Source organism: Bos indicus x Bos taurus, chromosome 3 (genome assembly GCF_003369695.1).
Source record: "Bos indicus x Bos taurus breed Angus x Brahman F1 hybrid chromosome 3, Bos_hybrid_MaternalHap_v2.0, whole genome shotgun sequence".
NCBI classification, from domain to species: Eukaryota; Metazoa; Chordata; class Mammalia; order Artiodactyla; family Bovidae; genus Bos; species Bos indicus x Bos taurus.
The window spans coordinates 7,975,093-7,992,914 of record NC_040078.1 but is presented as its reverse complement, the minus strand read 5'-3'; the positions used below and the strand labels follow the sequence as shown (position 1 = coordinate 7,992,914).

The 17,822-nt window shown below is 45.6% G+C and overlaps 1 protein-coding gene and 1 non-coding gene across 3 annotated transcripts; one reads left to right on the top strand and one right to left on the bottom strand.

Annotated features, from left to right (window-relative positions):
* Positions 1 to 791: 791 nt before the first annotated feature.
* Positions 792 to 866, top strand: TRNAN-GUU. Its single transcript has one exon. It is a non-coding gene; the product is annotated as a tRNA-Asn (tRNA).
* A 2,279-nt stretch (positions 867 to 3,145) lies between these two features.
* LOC113883690 (low affinity immunoglobulin gamma Fc region receptor III) lies at positions 3,146 to 11,907 on the bottom strand. 2 transcript variants are annotated; one of them, XM_027527613.1, is made up of 6 exons: positions 11,814 to 11,907; positions 10,797 to 10,817; positions 9,748 to 10,002; positions 6,905 to 7,159; positions 4,407 to 4,596; positions 3,146 to 4,314 (listed from the first exon to the last, which is right to left on the bottom strand). In XM_027527613.1, the coding sequence occupies exons 1-5, from the start codon at positions 11,851 to 11,853 to the stop codon at positions 4,418 to 4,420; spliced, it is 750 nt and encodes a 249-aa protein (XP_027383414.1). In that variant the 5' UTR covers positions 11,854 to 11,907; the 3' UTR covers positions 3,146 to 4,314; positions 4,407 to 4,417. The 2 variants fall into 2 exon arrangements, with proteins under 2 accessions (XP_027383414.1, XP_027383406.1); XM_027527605.1 differs by having other exon boundaries at positions 9,748 to 10,005; positions 11,814 to 11,906.
* Between the last annotated feature and the right edge of the window lie 5,915 nt (positions 11,908 to 17,822).

Genomic DNA, 17,822 nt, shown 5'->3' with positions numbered 1-17,822 from the left:
GCTCCTTGGAAGAAAAGCTGTGACAAACCTAGACAGTGTATTAAAAAGCACAGACATTGCTTTGCCAACAATGGTCCGTATAGTCAAACTTATGGTTTTTCCAGTAGTCATGTACCGATGTGAGAGCTGGACAAGAAAAAAGACTGAGCGCCAAAGAACTGATGCCTTCCAACTGTGCTGCTGGAGAAGACTCTCAAGAGTCCCTTGGACTGCAGAAGATCCAACCAGTCCATCCTAAGGAAAAACCAACCCTGAATATTCATTGAAAGGACTGATGCTGAAGCTGAATGAAGCTCCAATACTTTGGCCACCTGATGCGAAGAACTGACTCATTCGAGAAGACCCTGATTCTGGGAAAGACTGAAGGCAGGAGGAGAAGGGGACGACAGAGGATGAGATGCTTGGATGGCATCACCGACTCAATGGCCATGAGTTTGAGCAAGCTCTGGGAGTTGGTGATGGACAGGGAGGCCTGGCGTGTTGCAGTCCATGGGGTCGCAAAGAGTCGGACTCGACTGAACGACGGAACGACGACGAAGAGTCCGGTTCATTCCCCTTCGGCTGCTCTCGTTTTCTTAGCATCTTCCGGGTAGAAACTGAGTCCTGTCTCAGATCTAAGCAGGTGCTAGTGCGGGAAAAGGACCCACTTCTCTCTGGGCTACTTACTTCCCTGGTGCTCTGGAGGGGGATGTCTCTACCAGTTCCTACCCGGCCTCAACCACATTGGAGACACAGAACACTTTGAGTTTATTTTCAGTGACCCAAGTTGGAAAAAGGTACTCCCTCCATCTGTCTCTGTAGCGCAATCGGTTAGCGCGTTCGGCTGTTAAACCGAAAGGTTGGTGGTTCGAATCCACCCAGGGACGAAGTGTAGCAATTTTGACCCTTGAAATAGACCTGTCAGTTTCTCACCGGAAACCAATAGCATTAACATTATGAAAGTTTGCAAATCTCCACCCAGCCTGAGTCCAACCTACTACTTTTTGTTTGTTTGTTTGTTTTAGAAATTGAAGTAGAGTTGATTTGGGACTTTCCCTGTGGCCCAGCTGGTAAAGAATCCGCCTGCAGAGGGAGACCTTGGTTTGATCCTTGGGTTGGGAAGATCCCCTGGAGGCGGGAAAGGCTACCCACTCTAGTATTCTGGCCTGGAGAATTCCACCAAATGTAAAGTCCACCGGGTCGCAAAGAGTTTGCCACGACTGAGCGACTTTCACTTTCACTTTCATAGTTGATCTGGGCTCCCCTGGGGACTCAGCGATAAAGCATCCGCCTGCCAATGCAGGAGAAGCAGGCTGGATCCCTGGGTCAGGAAGATGCCTTGGAGAAGGAAATGGCAACTCACTGCAGTATTCTTGGCTGGGAAATCCCATGGACAGAGGAGTCTGGCTACACTGCGTGGTGTCACAAAGGAGTCGGACACGACTTAGCGACTCAACAACAATAGTTGATTCACAGTGTGGTGCCCATCTCTTTGGCATCACACTGTATAGCAGTGTTGTGGCGCTTTGTGGCACTACATGGCATTTTTCTGTATAGCAAAGTCACTCAGTTATGCACATAGTTATAGGTTAATCCCAAGAAACCTGGCAGGCAGGTTTATAGTTTCCTGTGCTGTACAGGACTTTGTTGTTTATCCATCCTCAATGTAATTGTTTCCTTTACCAACCCCAAACTCCCAGTCCTTCCCTCTCCCTTCCCTCCTCCCCCTTGGCAACCACAAGTCTCATCTCTTTCAGTTCTCCATGTATTTTGCTAGCAGTTTCTAAACAAAGGGTGTATGAGATCAGGGTTGCAACTAGGAGAACAATTTTTACTTGCTTGAGTAAGGTTCTACTAAAATTGCATCACGAAACTGATGCTTTAAAAATATTTACCAACCAAAATCCAAAACTGGATTCTTTTACCCTACATCTGCCTGTCTTGCCTGTTGTACTTGTATTCTTAACTTGTGAAACTGTGTTTCCAGACCCTGGGCCCTCAGTCATGCTACGTCCTGCTGGTTCGCAATTTTTGGAGAACCTACCTTCTAAACATTTGAATAGCCATCTCCCTCTTCTGCCTGCTGATAGTTACTTTCTGATTACTTGCCCCCTGAGTTACTGCAATAACCACCTTGCTTCCTAGGCAGTGTCCTGTCTTCAACTGTCCTCTTCTTTCCAGCCTCCAAGTAGCTTCCAGAGAGGCTTTTTTTAGAAAAGACCTGTTCTGCTTAAAATCCTTCAATGATTTGCAGGGTAAATGACAACCTCCTTATCTTGGAAGGCAGTGCCTTTCAAGATCTGGCCCCTGAACTCTCTGCTGTCCTTCACTGACTCTTTAGACTGCAACAGAACCAAACCACTTTCTTGACCCCCTTCTCCGGCTTTTGAATCATTGCCCATCAGCCTTCAGCACTTCTCTTTTTTGCCTGGCAAACTTTTAGTCATCCATTACCACAATACCAAATATTAAGCCTCTTTTCGGCAGCCCTTTCTTCATCCTCTATTTATGCTTTTTATTTTTTTCACTAGAATGAAAATTGCTCCAGGGAATGACCTGGGTTGTTCATCTTGGTATCTTCAGCAGCTAAATGCTAGCTTGGGCACTTCCTTGGTGATCCAGTGGTTAAGAATTTGCCTTCCAATTTAGGGTATATGGGTTTGATCCCTGCCTTGGGAACTAAGATCCCACAAGCCCCAGGGAAACTAAACCCCCATGCCTGCAATTAGGGCCAGCCTCAGCCACACATTAAAAAAAACAAAACTTTTTTTTTAATTGGCACTTAAGTACTAAGTAGATGTGAGTTGAATGTTTAACGTTTCCAAATGCCCTTGTCTCATGTCCAAATCTAATATCCCTATACTTCTAATATTCTTATACCAAACCTGAATTGTTGGCTTGGCATAAAGCTCATAGTTGACCTACTTCTTTCCTAGCTCTACCTTTTCTTGCCTGCCCCATGCTCTAAAACTACCTTTAATTCCCATCCATCCTCCTATCCCAGACCACCTATCAGAGTTCCCCTTTGCCCAGTTGTTTCAACAAGATCTGGTGAAATAGCAAGTTGACTAATTCATATGAGTTGTGGTGAGATGGTTGCTGAGAGGAGAGGGGTTTCTCATTAACTAATCTCTGATAAGACTTTAGGCAATGGAGGACAAAAGGATTCTATCATTCATGTTTTATTATCGTGGTTTTTCCATCTTCTATCTAACAATAACATGCAGAATCTTGTAAAAATGCCTTACCGGAATCAAGAAATGTTCAGTTTAAAGCTTCTAAAACACAAAGAGAGATAGCTAAAGCTTTCTTCCAGAAGCAGTGATTGATTTCACCTCTACTCCATTATTATTGACATGCTGAAGGATTTAAAAGTTTCATGATTTAATTCAGTAGAGTTTAGTACATTTAATAGTGGTTATCCAACATTTGTTTAAGGGTGATGTGAATAAAGCTGAATTAGATATTGAAGTGAAAATTCTGGTTTTATATGCCCCTTCTCTCTAATTCTCAGTCTAAAAGCATCCTCATCTCCTGCCAGCTCCTTCCTGTGCAGTTGTGGTTGACTTTTTCTTGTAATGCTTTCTCGGTTTAGACACTGATATACCTTTGTTCAGTGGGCTTAATTTGGGATAGCAATGTTCCTTCCAATGAGTTTATTCTGTGCTTTCTTTTGCAAATCCTCCAACCCCTAACCCCCTTCCTGGATCATTTTCTACTCATGACATTGAGAGGATTTATCATTGTATACTCACAGACTCACACTGTATCCTTTTGACAGGGGCTCCCCTGGAAAACTCAATCCCATCTCACGTCTGTGATTTTCTTTTACCTCCACCATGGTTCATGTTCTAGGAAGACAGCCCGGGTGGTGGTCTTGCCTGGTCTATCCTGGACTACCCTGCTCTTTCTCAGCCACCCTCTTCATTGGTTGTGCTCTCTTCCCCAGACCCCCACATGTACCCACAGACTATCTAGAAGGAGTTTCAGGGTGCCTTGAAGGCAGTCAGCGTGCAGCAAAAGATGTAGACCACCATCCAGCTGCCTCTCCACCATGAATTTTCTTCTTTACATATCCATTTATTTTAGCACAATATTCATACATCAGGGCTGATCTTTGAGAGTCTGTATGGTTGTTCTCTTGGGACAGAATGGTTGGAATACAGAAAGCAGCCACGTAGCTCTGAGACTTCTATTTCTGGTGATGCAGATATTTACTGGTCCTTCACGGTTGGCACTTTCTTTCCATAGGAGACTAGAAGAAACAGAGTTGGGTGAAGGATCCTCAGATCCCTAGAGTCTGACGTGTGATTTTCCTGCTGCTCCCAGAGATGCCTGTTGGGAGATGATAAGGCTGTGAAATTAGGAAGAGGTTCATAGATGCTGCTTTTATCACCCCCATGGGATGGGGCTGCTGCTTTCATTACCTCCATTTGTCCTAAGGGCCCTTGCTCCATGTGACTTTGCCATCCCTCCATTCCTCTGAGCTTTGAAGGTGTCTCCGTACAGAAAAATACAGTCCCGTGTCCACTGCAAACAGGACTCCCATCACCAGACAGAAGGTGATCTGGTGCCAAGGTAGAAAGAATGACGAGACAGTTTGTAAAGTTTCTGGAGCTGAGCAGAGAGATGAGAAAAAAATGACATTTGTTAAGGCAGAAAATTGGCATAAACAGTGAGGTCATCACTGTGAAGTCTTTCTGACACCTGCTAAGAAACAGATTCTATTGAATGTGGGGGAGCCTGGAAGAAAGCCACAGCTTCCTCCTACCAGTTTTGGATTCTAGTGCTTCTTGAGCAATAGTGTTTTCATGTTTGATGGAGGTACTTGTAGCTGGGTTTTGCGTGAGATCATCAACCCTGAATATTCATTGGAAGGACTGATGCTGAAGCTGAAGCTCCAATACTTTGGCCACCTGATGCGAAGGAGAAGGAGGTGACAGAGGATGAGATGTCTAACTCAATAGACATGAGTTTGAGCAAACTTGGGAGTTAGGTAAGGACAGGGAAGCCTGGCATGCTGTCTATGGGGCTGCAAAAAGTCGGACATGACTTAGTGACTGTACAACAGCAATGAGAGATATCAAAGTTTAAGTTGTTGTGAGAACACTGTTTTTTAATTCAGTAACTTTCTCTTGTGTCTCAAAATTATACTCAGTGTATTCACCCGACTCAAGAAAATGAAAAAACAAAAACAAAAACAAAAACCAACACACACACAAGGTAAGCCGTTGAAATCTACTACTTATCCTACTTATCGTCAGAAAATATTTCTTTATCAAGGCTCAGTAACTAAGAACCCAAAATGGAAAGGGCTAGAATTTGTTGCTTCTCAACCTCTTAGCCATTAAGATTGTTTTAAAGTCATTCTCTGCTGTTGCCTATAAGGTAGTAAGATGAGAGTGCATTTTTAGTCTCAATTTAAAAAATCTTAATTTTGATATAATTTTGAACTTAAAAAATGGATGTCAATAAAGTACAAATAACTCTCAGATATTCTTTACCTAGATTTACTAATTGTTTGCAATTTGCCCCCATTTTCCTTATTATTTGCTCTCTCTTTTCCTAGCTATTTGAGAGTATTTACTTTCAATTTAAATTGTGATGAAGTTATTTTTTATACAAACTATGGCATTGTTTTGTTAGAATCTCAGAAGATGTGTGTCTATATTGCTGTATTATTACATGTAAATTGCTTACAGTGTATTGTTGTTCAGTCACTCAGTCGTGTCGAATCTTGGTGACCCCATGGACTGCAGCATGCCAGGCTTAACTGTCCTCCACTATCTCTCAGAGTTTGCTCAAACTCATGTCCGTTTAGTCAATGATACTATCCAACCATCTCATCCTCTGTCGCCCCCTTCTCTTCCTGCCCTCAATCTTTCCCAGTATCAGGGATTTTATCTCAGTCTGATTCCAGGTGGAAGTTTTGGGAGATTAGGAAGTCCAGGAGCACCATGGCAGGGCATCTCTGACCCTGGAGGATGGTGCTACAGAAACTGGAGATGTTTTCTAAATGATTTGGAAAGTGGAATTCAATATCAGTTCAGTTCAGTCGCTCAGTCGTGTCCGACTCTTTGTGACCCCATGGACTACAACACGCCAGGCTTCCCTGTCCATCACCAACTCCCAGAGCTCACTCAAACTCATGGCCATTGAGTCGGTGATGCCATCCAATCATCTCATCCTCTGTCATCCCTTCTTCTTCTGCTTCAATCTTTCCCAGCATCAGGGTCTTTTCCAATGAGTCAGTTCTTCGCATGAGGTGGCCAAAGGATTGGAGTTTCAGCTTCAGCATCAGTCCTTCCAATGAATATTCAGGACTGATTTCCTTTAGGATTGACTGTCCTTGCTGTCCAAGGGGCTCTCAAGAGTCTTTTCCAACACCTCAGCTCAAAAGCATTAATTCTCAGGTGTTCAGATTAAGTGCATGTAATGAAGCATTCAGCACAGTGTCCAGCACACTGAAAAATGCCCAATAAATGTCAGCTTGTCTTTGTTACAAAAGTGGAAATTGAGTTCAAGAGACTAACTGGCCACAGTCATATGGTTAATCAGCAGCAGAGCCAGAACACAGGTTCTGGGTCTTTCTGTGAGAAAGTGAGGGGTTACTACTGCCAGCTAGACTCTTGGCTAAGACTTGAGACTTGGAAGAGAAAGGGGAGCAGGAGCAGGCAAAAAAAGGGCCAGCACGATAGAGACACACAAGAGTGTGGATATGGTTTGAATGAGGTAAGTTAGGACAGGCATATTTATGAGGAAGGAAATGTGGCCTTTGCACCTGCTGTCATGTTTCAAAGTGAATGACACTCATAAAGAAGTCTGTGGAATTGTCAGCAATTTCCTCCCAACTCATCTCCCCAGTGTGAATGCAAGATTCCCAGCACAGGGGTCTCTGGTCCCTTTAGTGCCGCACATGTCTTACCTTGAACAGTGATCTGCACAGACTCTGAAGACTCGTTTTTAGACCCGATAATGCCCCTGCAGAAGTAGGAACCACTGTGTTCAAGTTTTGCTTCTGGAATGTGGAAGTCAGAATTCCAATGAAAATACTTCTTGCCTCTGCCATTCCGGAAATACTGGACCTTTGCTACAGGAGTTTTCTTCCAGCTGTGACACTTCAGCCGAATGGGCTTTCCCACATTTACCACCCGTTGAGCGACCTGGAGCAATAGCCAGCCTGCAAGACACAAAGAGAACACAGGCCCAGGAGGCCTCAGCACCCAGCACAAAGCTCTTCTGAAGAGAATGCTCACCACCCAGGTGCTGGGGGACAGTGGAACTCCAGACCGGGCAGCGCCGTCCTTATGTAACTTTCTTTGGGAAAAAGACAACTGGACTCTGGATGAGAACTCAAGTCACTCCAAGAGCTTTTGTCTAATGGGAGAGAGGGACAGACACACACATGATCAAAGCATAAAGTGAGAGCAGAGGGACTAAGTGATGAGGCAGGTGAGAAGCAAGCTGCAGCATCCTCAAAGTCCACACTTGGATTTGCTATGGAAGGTGATAAGGGGCCATTGTAAATTCTAGATCAAAGAGTAAGAATCGTATTAGAATACAAGGAAAGGTAGACTTCAGAAGGAATAGATGGTTTTAGGAATGTTGGAAGACTGTTGCAACCAGTCAGGAAGAAGGTTACTGAGTATCCGTAGGAGTGACTACAGAAATTGTGAAGGAGAACTCCTTGTAAAAGTCAGGGAGAGGAAAGAAAAGCATGCTTGGTAGTGCTGATGGTAACTGCTAATTTCAGGGGCCACAGTGTCTTAGCAAGACCATTTCATTACAGAGCACAGCCTTTAAGACGGAAACAGTTAATCATCAAAACAACTCTTTTCACAACTGCCTTGCCAAGTAACCAGACTTCACACACACAGAGAACTTGAAGTCATGGTGAGGAAGTTGGCCTGAATAATTTAAAACGATACTGCAGAGAAATTTTAAAATGACATGAGAAAACATTTATCAGAGAATGTTAAGTTAAAAAGAATATAAAACATATGTATGCTCATAAAAAAGAAAGAACATGTGCTTAAATATTAACAGGGGTTACATATGTAATCATATATATACATACATACACACACACATATATATACATAACTTATGTTGTATATACACACATATACGCACACACACACACACACACATATAGTTTGGTTTCTTTGAGGGGAGAACATTCTTATTCCATTCAGGGTGTCATGGACTCAGTGAATGTTCATATATACATTAGTTAAACAAATATCTTATTGAGAACTTACTATGTCATGTCATGCAGATTGGGGACACCCAGATGACTGAGACACATCAAAGAACCTGTGGTCTAGGCGTAGAAACACATATACTCAGAAATAATTATAATACCAGGTGATAAGTGCTACAACAGGCTAAGAACAAAGGACTGCATGACCAAAGAGAATGGAGCAAAGAAATCCGGCCCGAAGAAAGTAAGCAAAGCTTCTCAGAGAAGAAGATAAGTGAAGTGGGTCCAAAAGAAGGATCAGGAGTTTGCCTGGTGAACTTAATGCTCTTGGTCAGAGTTTAAAACTGTTCACACTAATTAGACTTCTAAAGTCAGTTTCTAGAGCCAAGTTTAAGACAAACTAACAACTCCAAGACTTGAGGTTTCTCTTGCTTCCTGTTGGTAATTCCCCATTTTATTTGGTCACAGGTGGCCATCTCTTGGGATTCCCAGGTGGTGCTAGTGGTAAAGAACCTGCCTGCCAAAGCAGGAGATGTAAGAGATGTGGCTTAGATCCCTGGGTTGGGAAGATCCCCTGGAGGAGGACATGGCCATCCACTCCAGTATTCTTGCCTGGAGAATCCCATGGACAGAGGAGCCTGGCAGGCTACAGTCCATAGGGTCACAAAGAGTCGGATATGACTGAAGCAACTTGGCACACAGGCATGGCCATCTCTCACCTAGCTAGATTGAGAACTAAGTCAACTAAGTAACACAGTCAGGTGTAGGAGCCCAGAAAATCAGCTTCAGAGACCCAGGTCCGTGGAATTTTGTTGCAGGTCCTCCTTCATTAAACCCGCCTTTCCCTCCAGGCTTGTTCCACTCACATACATTATGGAGATGGGGCAGTCATGCAAATAGAGTGAAGCTTACAAGACACAGCAGGTACCAGGCTATGTGGTGTGATTTCAGGGACACCAGGAGACATCTCTGCCTCAACATACTTCTCCTTGCATCCAATGCCTGGATTTTGTTAAGATACAAAGACTTTCGTTCCATGATGAATGTGCGGGCTGAACGTGTATCTATCTTTATTAGGAGAGATTTCACATTGCCAAATTTAGGCTGAAGTGTATATTTGAGTGTAGCGTTGATGGGAAGAGGAAATAGATATGATGCTAGATTAGGGGTGGCTTGTTGGGTAGCTTAGAGAATGTGGAGACTGTCTGAGAATGAGGAGATTGAGGTCCTAAAGTGGATTCATTAATTTATTCAATAACTGTTATAGAGCATTGATGTCATGCCCTGACCTTCAGATGACACCATTCATGCTGTATATATTCATCTTCTATGTGAATGTAGATTCTTGGAATTGTGCAGTCCAGCAGCCCTGTCCCTAGTGTATGCCAGGCTTTGACATTTTATCTAAGGCCTACTTGGAGCTAGGACTACAATACTGATGTAATTCAATAGACTACAGATCATCTCATCCTAGTTTTAATCCCCAGGAACATTATTTTTTTTCAGGGCCTCTTTTTTTTTTTATCCTTTATTGGTCAGTTCCTTTTTCCCCTTCTCCTACTCACCTACGTGGACTTCTAGCTTCACCGGGTCACTGGGTGCAGAGAGGCCTGTCTGACACTTGTACTCGCCACTGTCCTGAACCTTGACATCTGCGATGAAGTAGCTGGGGGTCTGGCTTGAGATGAGAGTCCCATTGTGCCACCACTTTGTGGAATTGTCTTCAACAGGGTAGTCTCCCTGGCACTTCAGAGTCACACGGTCATTCGTGAGCACGTGGTTCCACTGAGGGTCTAGGAGCACCACAGCCTTTGAGGGATCTGCTGAAGTGTTAAGAGAATGTAGATAAGGGCAGAGAAGTGAGCAGGCTCTATACTGGTATTCCCAAGGAGGCTCAAAACCCATTGCAAACTGAGAGTTGGCATTTCAGCCTTAGTATTGCACTCAGTCTGGAGAAGGCAATGACAACCCACTCCAGTACTCTTGCCTGGAAAATCCCATGGATGGAGGAGCCTGGTAGGCTGCAGTCCATGGGGTCGCTAAGAGTTGGACACGACTGAGCGACTTTACTTTCACGCATTGGAGAAGGAAATGGCAACCCACTCCACTGTTCTTGCCTGGAGAATCCCAGGGACGGCGGAGCCTGGTGGGCTGCCGTCTGTGGGGTCGCACAGAGTCGGACACGACTGAAGTGACTTAGCAGCAGCAGCAGCAGCAGCATTGCACTCAGTCTGAGCATACTGACTTGGAGAGACTTAGCCTCCTCCTTGGTAGGGCCAAGCCCACTGTATTGGGGGAATTGCCCCTGCCAAGAATCTGCCCGCAATGCAAGAGACCTGGTTTCAATCCCTGGGTCGGGAAGATCCTCTGGAGAAGGAAATGGCAATCCACTCCAATATTTTGCCTGGAGAATCCCATGGACAGAGGAGCCTGGAAGGCTATAGTCCATGGGGTTGCAAGTCAGACAAAACTTAGCGACTAAACCACCACCACCACCACCATCAACTCCATGTCAACAGTTTCTTGTGCAAAGAACATTTCCTAACAGTGCCCTGCAGCTATTACACATTTACATGCCTCACTCGATCCGTCCAAGACCATGAAGCAAACTCACCAGTTTGCGTGTCAGCTGAAACTGTAAGAAAAAAAGAATAAAACAAATATTGGTCAGCAGCAGAGAACAGGGTGACTGGAGTGTGGTATTTAAACTCCCCTGCCCACCTCTGCCCTCAGAGGCCAGTGTTCCCAAGAATCAGGATAAAGATAGTGGGGACTTCCCTGGTGGTAAGAATCCGCCTGCCAGTAAAGGGGACGCGGGTTCAATCCCTGGCGCCAGAAGTAAGATCCCACACACTGCAGAGCAACCAGAGCTCATGTTCTAGAGCCCATGAGCCACAACTACTGAAGCCTGAGCACCCTAGAGCCTGTGCTCCACAACAAGAGAGACCACCGCGACGAGAGACCACCGCGACAAGAGGCTTGTGCTCCGCCACTAGAGGCAGCCCGCGCAAAGCGATGAAGAGCCTGAGCGCCACAGTGAAGGCCCCGTATAGCCATTGAATAAACAGACAAGGAAAAGACATCTTCAACAAAGATGAATAGAGTGGGTATCTCCCCCACTGCCTGCCTTCTGGTTTCCAGCGTCTGTACCTCCTAATCTGTTGTCTGCCCAAATCCCTGTTTTCAATACCCTTCCTCCTTGGTCCCTGTTCAAACCCCAAAGTTAAGGGCACAGGTTGAATATCTCTGAATCAAGCCATGGAAACTATCTCCACCCAAGTCCTCTGGAAAGGAGAGAAATGAAACGACTGAGAGAGGAGCATTGGAAAGTGAGAATGGGAGACAGACCTTAGGGGCTACCCAGTGCATACTTGTCAGTTTATAGCCAGAGAAGCTGAGACCTAGAGGAGTGAAGTGACGGAGAACTCATGTCCTCTCCTTTCACCTCCCGATTATGCCCATTTCCTGTATCTCTAACCCCTGAAGCTGTGTCCTAGGAGCTAAACCAAGGTCTATAGACATAGGAAGGGGTCTGTCCTTGGTTAAGGGTCTCATTCCTTGCCTGAGAAGAGATGCCTGCTGTGCCCAGGGCATCTTTGCTCTGCTCTCAGGCCAAGGGAGTCTGACTTACCTAGAAGCAGCAGAGCTGCCGGTGGTAGCAGTTGCCACATGCTGTGTGTTAGAGTGCGCAAGTCACCACAGATAGGAACCCTCAAGAGACCTAGCTGACTCGAAGAGAGGAAGTAAACAGCCTTTCTCCCCACCCCTAATCTATTACGTACCAGTTTCCATTTCTGGGAACTTCATGTAATTCCTGAATATAAATGGCAGACGAATGAGCCCACTTCTTGCATTAGGACCCACCAATGCCACGTTCGAGACAATAGGAGCCTGGGAATGAGACTCAAGAAAGAGAACACTTCCTTAGGGGGGTCTCTTGTTCTATTTCAAAACGTCTCACTCTCCTGCTTGGCCCAGACCCATCTCCAAGCAGCCAGGGCCTGCCTACAGAAAGAAAAAAAGAAAGTAAAGTCACTCAGTTGTGTCCGACTCTTTGCAACCCCATGGACTGTAGCCTACCAGGTTTCTTCGTCCATGGGATTCTCCAGGCAAGAATACTGGAGTGGGTTGCCATTTCCTTCTCCAGGGGATCTTCCTGACCCAGGGATTGAAGCTGGGTCTCCTGCATTGCAGGCAGACGCTTTACTGTCTGAGCGACCAGAAGCTACCCACAGGAAGCAGTCATTTAAATCTTCAGATCATTACAAGTGTCCTTCACCCCGATATTATCTACAGTAATATTTTCTTTTAAAATTGGAGATGTGTATACCTCTGGGATCTGTAAACTGCAGGAGCTACTAACTTAGTGGGAATTTGATCATGAGATTTGAATCCTCTATTAAAAGAAATAGGCAGTGGGAGAAATGGGCTCTGGGAGGAGGAGATACCTCCAAAAAGTTAGAAGGAATGAAGAGAAGGTGGAAAGGCAGGAAAGGAAGCAGGTGAGGTGAGAACTAGGGTGACACTTCTCCCAGTGTTCCTAGGGCTGTGATGGGCCACAGTAGCTCAGATTAGCTCAGGCCCCTCAGGGCCCTGTGAAGCAGCTCCTTACCGGAAAAAGTGGAGGTGCAGTGGTTAGGAAGTGGTAAAGTTGTTAACCTCTTCTCCGCCTTTCTCGACATTGCTCTGCCAAAATACACACACCCACACCCCACCCCACCCCCGCCCTCACCCCTGCGCTGTTTGCTCTCACATCAGTCTAGTTCCTAGACAGAAAATCAATGGCTCTGCTTGGCCATTTCAGGCCCCCAGCAGGCTTCTGGACATCTAGGACAGGCCTTGCTTGGAAAAGCCCAGGAAGTGAGCAGCAGACAGAAGTGGGCCGGTGATGTTTGGCAGGAGTAGCATAGAATCCGGAGAAGGCGATGGCACCCCACTCCAGTACTCTTGCCTGGAAAATCCCATGGATGGAGGAGCCTGGTGGGCTGTAGTCCATGGGGTTGCTAAGAGTCGGACACGACTGAGCGACTTCACTGTATTTTTTTCATTTTCATGCATTGGAGAAGGAAATAGCAACCCACTCCAGTGTTCTTGCCTGGAGAATCCCAGGGATGGGGGAGCCTGGTGGGCTGCCGTCTATGGGGTCGCACAGAGTTGGACACGACTGAAGTGACTTAGCAGCAGCAGCAGCAGCAGCATGGAATCAGAGGCTGGCAAAAGTGACCATTGCTTCGGACACTTCCTTTCCACTCCGGAGTGATATAAAAACTGCTCCACACATTTTCATTTCTCTGGAGTAGAGTTAATCTGTCCTCTCCCATTATCGTCTTCCCTGCCCCCAACATGCTTCTACAGCAGCCCCTCCCCCACAGGCCCTTGGATTAAGTGTCTGATAAGGATGGATGGCGGAAACGAATGAAGAGCCATTCTAGTGCTCCTCTCGGGTGATTTACTTGCATCTTCCAAAATCCAGACTTGTATTTGAAATCTTCAGGCTCCATGCTGTAGCGCTGTGGTGGCTTATCTGGGAAGTCTAAAATCGAGTGTCTTCTGGGTTTTCTGTGGCTTCAGGGCGAAAGGTGGGTACCTCTCAATGCTCTGTGTTGTTCTTTGTTCCCTGAAGCCGCTTTCTGCCACATACGTGATGCCAGGCATTCACTTTATTTTCCTCCTTTGAGGTTTAATTTTCTTCTTGACTCATTTTCTGTCTGTGGCCTTCAGTTGGAGGGAGGAACTGTCAGCTGTCGAGAGCATGGGCTAGACTGGAAGGAGAGGAGGGGAACACAGGAGGACCGCAACAGAGTGGGAGCCATTCTGCAGGTTTTCTTGAACAGCCCTCTAACTGACTGTGGTTGGGCTGGTAAGGATTGACCTTGCAGTAAATGCAAATTTTTAAAAAGAAGAACAGATGGTCTTGGCATTATCTTATACTGGGGTGCTTGTCTCTGTGCTTGCTTTTTCTTTTCTCCCTCATCTTTTTCTTTACTCTGTCCCTTCTTCTCTTCCTTCATGTTGAAATGGCAGCCACAGCACAAGGTTCTGAGATTACAGAGGTCCTCGATTATCATCCTCTGGGATTTATAGTTTCTTCTGGCTTGGAAAAATCCATGGACAGAGGAGCCTGGCAGGCTGTAGTCCATGGGGTGGTAAAGAGTCAGACACGACTGAGTGAATGATCACGGCAGGGGAAGACTACCCACATAAGCATCTGAAGTGCTTCAGGAACTTAGAAAAGATTTGTGAAATTCTGTGTATCCACAGAGAAGGCAGTGGCTAATTCTAGGAGTCCACACGGAAGAGAGAACACTTTTACTGGATCACAGAAGATAATTGTGTGTTCAGCAGGAAGGCTTTTGAGGGAAATGGGTGTTTCAGGCAACGGCAGCATCATGAGCCAAGACCGTAAGTGAAATAGGTGGGCATGTTTACAGAGCTGAGGATAGCTCCAGAGGATTCGTGAATACAACAAAAGAGAAGTACAAGCTTTTAAAGGTCTAAGAGGGCTGCGTTTCAGATGAGTGTGGGAAGGAATTCCAATTCTATTACTTTAACTTGCTAGGCCTCAGTTTCCATATCTCTAAAATGGGGCTAGCAAAAATGGTACCAACCCTAAGGAGTTATTGTGAAGTTTAAATGAAATAATGCATTCAAAGTTGTTGGTTCCATATCTAGACACACACCTGTTGATGACAACTGGAAGTGGAACACAAGAGGCTGAGGCCGGCTCTCGTTTCCTGACTCAAGTTGGGACGCTCACATCCCCTGCAATCCTGCAGTGGCTTGTCCTCCTCCTTTGTAGTACTCATCACATTTGTGGACTGTAAGGTCTTTGGGGGCAGGGAATCTGTTCCTCTTGTTCATCGTTGTATCCCCAGCATACAATACAGTACCTTGAGTAGACTCCTGCTTAGTTGTGCAGTCATGTCTGACTCTTTGCAAACCATGGACTGTAACCCCCCAGGCTCCTCTGTCCCATGGGATTTCCCAGGCAAGAATACTGGAGTGGGTTTCCATTTCCTTCACCAGGGGATCTTCCTGACCCAGGGATTGAACTCACATCTCTTGAGTCTCTTGCATTGCAGGCAGCTTCTTTACTGTCTGAGCCACCAGGGAAGCCCCCAAATAAGCCATGTGTGTGTGTGAGTGCTTGGTTGTGTCTGACTTTTTGTGCCCCGTGGACTGTAGCCTTCCAGGCTCCTCTGTCCATGAGATTTCCCAGGCAAGAACACTGGAGTGGCTTTCCATTTCCTTCTCCAGGGGATCTTCCTGACTCAGGGATCGAACCCACATCTCTTGACTCTCCTGCATTATCAGGCAGGCTCTTTACCAGTTGAGTGACCAGGGAAACCCTCGAGGAGGCACTCAATTAATGTTTATTAGGTGATCATAAAAGACTTTGTATGCCATGGTGAAAATTTTGGACTTTCTTGAACTGTTATCATGGTAGTTTTTACAAAACATAAAACTGATCTTCAAAGTTTTAAGCTGGGGAATAACATAGTCCACGAAATAGGTTGGAGGGGAAAGAGATTGAAAATGGAGGAAAAACTTGGGAAGTTATTTTAACAGTTGAGTTAAGGGAGAGTCTCTGTTAAAGAAGTGAAAATGCAATGGAAGCCTTTAGGAGAGATGTTAAGAAGGTGGAATGGACAGCATTTGGATGAATGAACGGCAATGAGGAGTGATTTAGAAGGAGGGGCTAGGTGATGCTCAGCTTTCTGATTTGGGTTATCAGGAGGATGGCAACACATTTCTTGGGCATAAGAAATAGAGGAAGGAGAGCAGGCTTTGAGAGAGAGAGATAATGATCTCAGCTTTTGACACTGAGTTGGAGATTGGTGGTGATTTTAGGTGAAGATGTCAAGTAGGCAGTTGGATATATGGCTCTGGAACTCAGAAGGGTCTGGACAAAAGATTTAGGAGGCATCAACATGGTTGATGTTTTAAACTTTTGATAATGGCACCCCACTCCAGTACTCTTGCCTGGAAAACCCCATGGACGGAGGAGGCTGGTGGGCTACAGTCCATGGGGTCGCTAAGAGTCGGACACGACTGAGCGATTTCACTTTCACTTTTCCCTTTCATGCATTGGAGAAGGAAATGGCAACCCACTCCAGTGTTCTTGCCTGGAGAATCCCAGGGACGGGGGAGCCTGGTGGGCTGCAGTCTATGGGGTCGCACAGAGTCAGACACGACTGAAGTGACTTAGCAGCAGCAGCTAGGCCCTCTCCTAAGAAAAAATGCACATATACATACCATTTTCCCTATAATTTAAGAACCTCCATGTGAAGCCTATCTAGAGAGCATAGGTTAAGATAAAGTATAAAAATCTCTTTGTTTATAAGAGTATTGATTGAGAAAGAAAGGGGAACAGTGAGGAAAAGGGGAAGCAAGGGGAGAGGTGGGAAAGGGCTAAAGAGAGGGCCAGTGACAGAAACTTGACACTCAGCAACTTTGACAGGGTGTGAAAAGGAAGAATAGCTGACAAAGGAAATTGGGTAGGAGGGGCTAACGGAGAGAGCACAGCAAGACAGCCCAGGGAGAATGGATCTTGTAGGAGAGAGAAGTCAACAGTATAAAATGCTGTAGAAAAGTTTAAGACAAAGTTCTTTCAGTGTGGCAATCCAAGAACTATTTACAACCTTTGCCTGAGAAATTTCAGGGGCTGGGGTTGGGCGATAGGAGCTTGATAACTTTTGTCTGAAGATTGGGTGGAAATGAAAAAGTGTTTTAATTTTTAAAATTTTATTTAATATTTATTTATTATCTGTTTCTGGCTGTGCTGGGTCTCTGTCACTGTGCACGCTCTTCTCTAGTTTCGGCGAGTGGGCTTCTCTTGGCAGTGGCTTCTTCTGCTGCAGAGCGCAGGCTCTGGGGCGCCTGAGCTTCAGTGGCTGTGGCCTGTGGGCTCAGCTGTTGCTACTCCCCGGCTCTAGAGCACTGGTTCAGCAGTTGTCACGCATGTGCTTAGTTGTTCTGCAGCATGTAGGATCTTCCCAAATCAGGGATCAGATCTGCTTCTCCTGCACTGGCAGGCAGATTCTTTACCACTGAGCCATTAAGGAAGGCCATGAGTTACTACTCCTTTTAAGTGTCTGTGTTATGAAAACATGACTGGATCCACTCCTCTTCCCCTTCTCACCAGCACCTCAGTATTCCTTGGGGAAGCCCCCCACTGTGAGTAGTAATAGAAAGTGGTGATTGCTTTTTATTGCAGAAGCCAAAGGAGATAGATCTCCCCTCCGCCCCTCACCCCCTCTTGGGCTTGTGTCTCCCTTATATTTATATGTTGAAGTCCTAACTCCCAGTAACTCTAGACTGTGACCGTATTTTGAGATAGGGTATTTAAAGAGTCAGTACCTTAAAATGAAGTCATTATGGTGGACCATAACCCAGGATGACTGGTATGGTTATAAGAAGAGGAGATAGGACACAGCCATGCACAGAGGGAAGACCATGTGAACACGCAAGAAAATGGCTATCTACAAGCCAAAGAAAGAGATCACAGAAAAAAAAGAAACAACCCTTAAAACAGCGTGATCTCTGACTTCTAGCCCTAGAACTGTGAGAAAATGAATTTCTGAGGTTTAAGCTCCCCAGTCTGTGATACTTTGCTATGGCAGCCTGAGTTGACTAATGC

Bases quoted from the DNA above. Each gene is read 5' to 3' on its own strand.
- LOC113883690 (XM_027527605.1), bottom strand. From the start codon at position 11,853: ATGTGGCAACTGCTACCACCGGCAGCTCTGCTGCTTCTAG. The intron at 10,006-10,796 runs GTGAGTTTGCTT...TTAACACTTCAG, and splicing joins TTCAGCTGACACGCAAACTG to CAGATCCCTCAAAGGCTGTG. The intron at 7,160-9,747 runs GTGAGTAGGAGA...TGTGTCTTGCAG, and splicing joins GAAGCTAGAAGTCCACGTAG to GCTGGCTATTGCTCCAGGTC.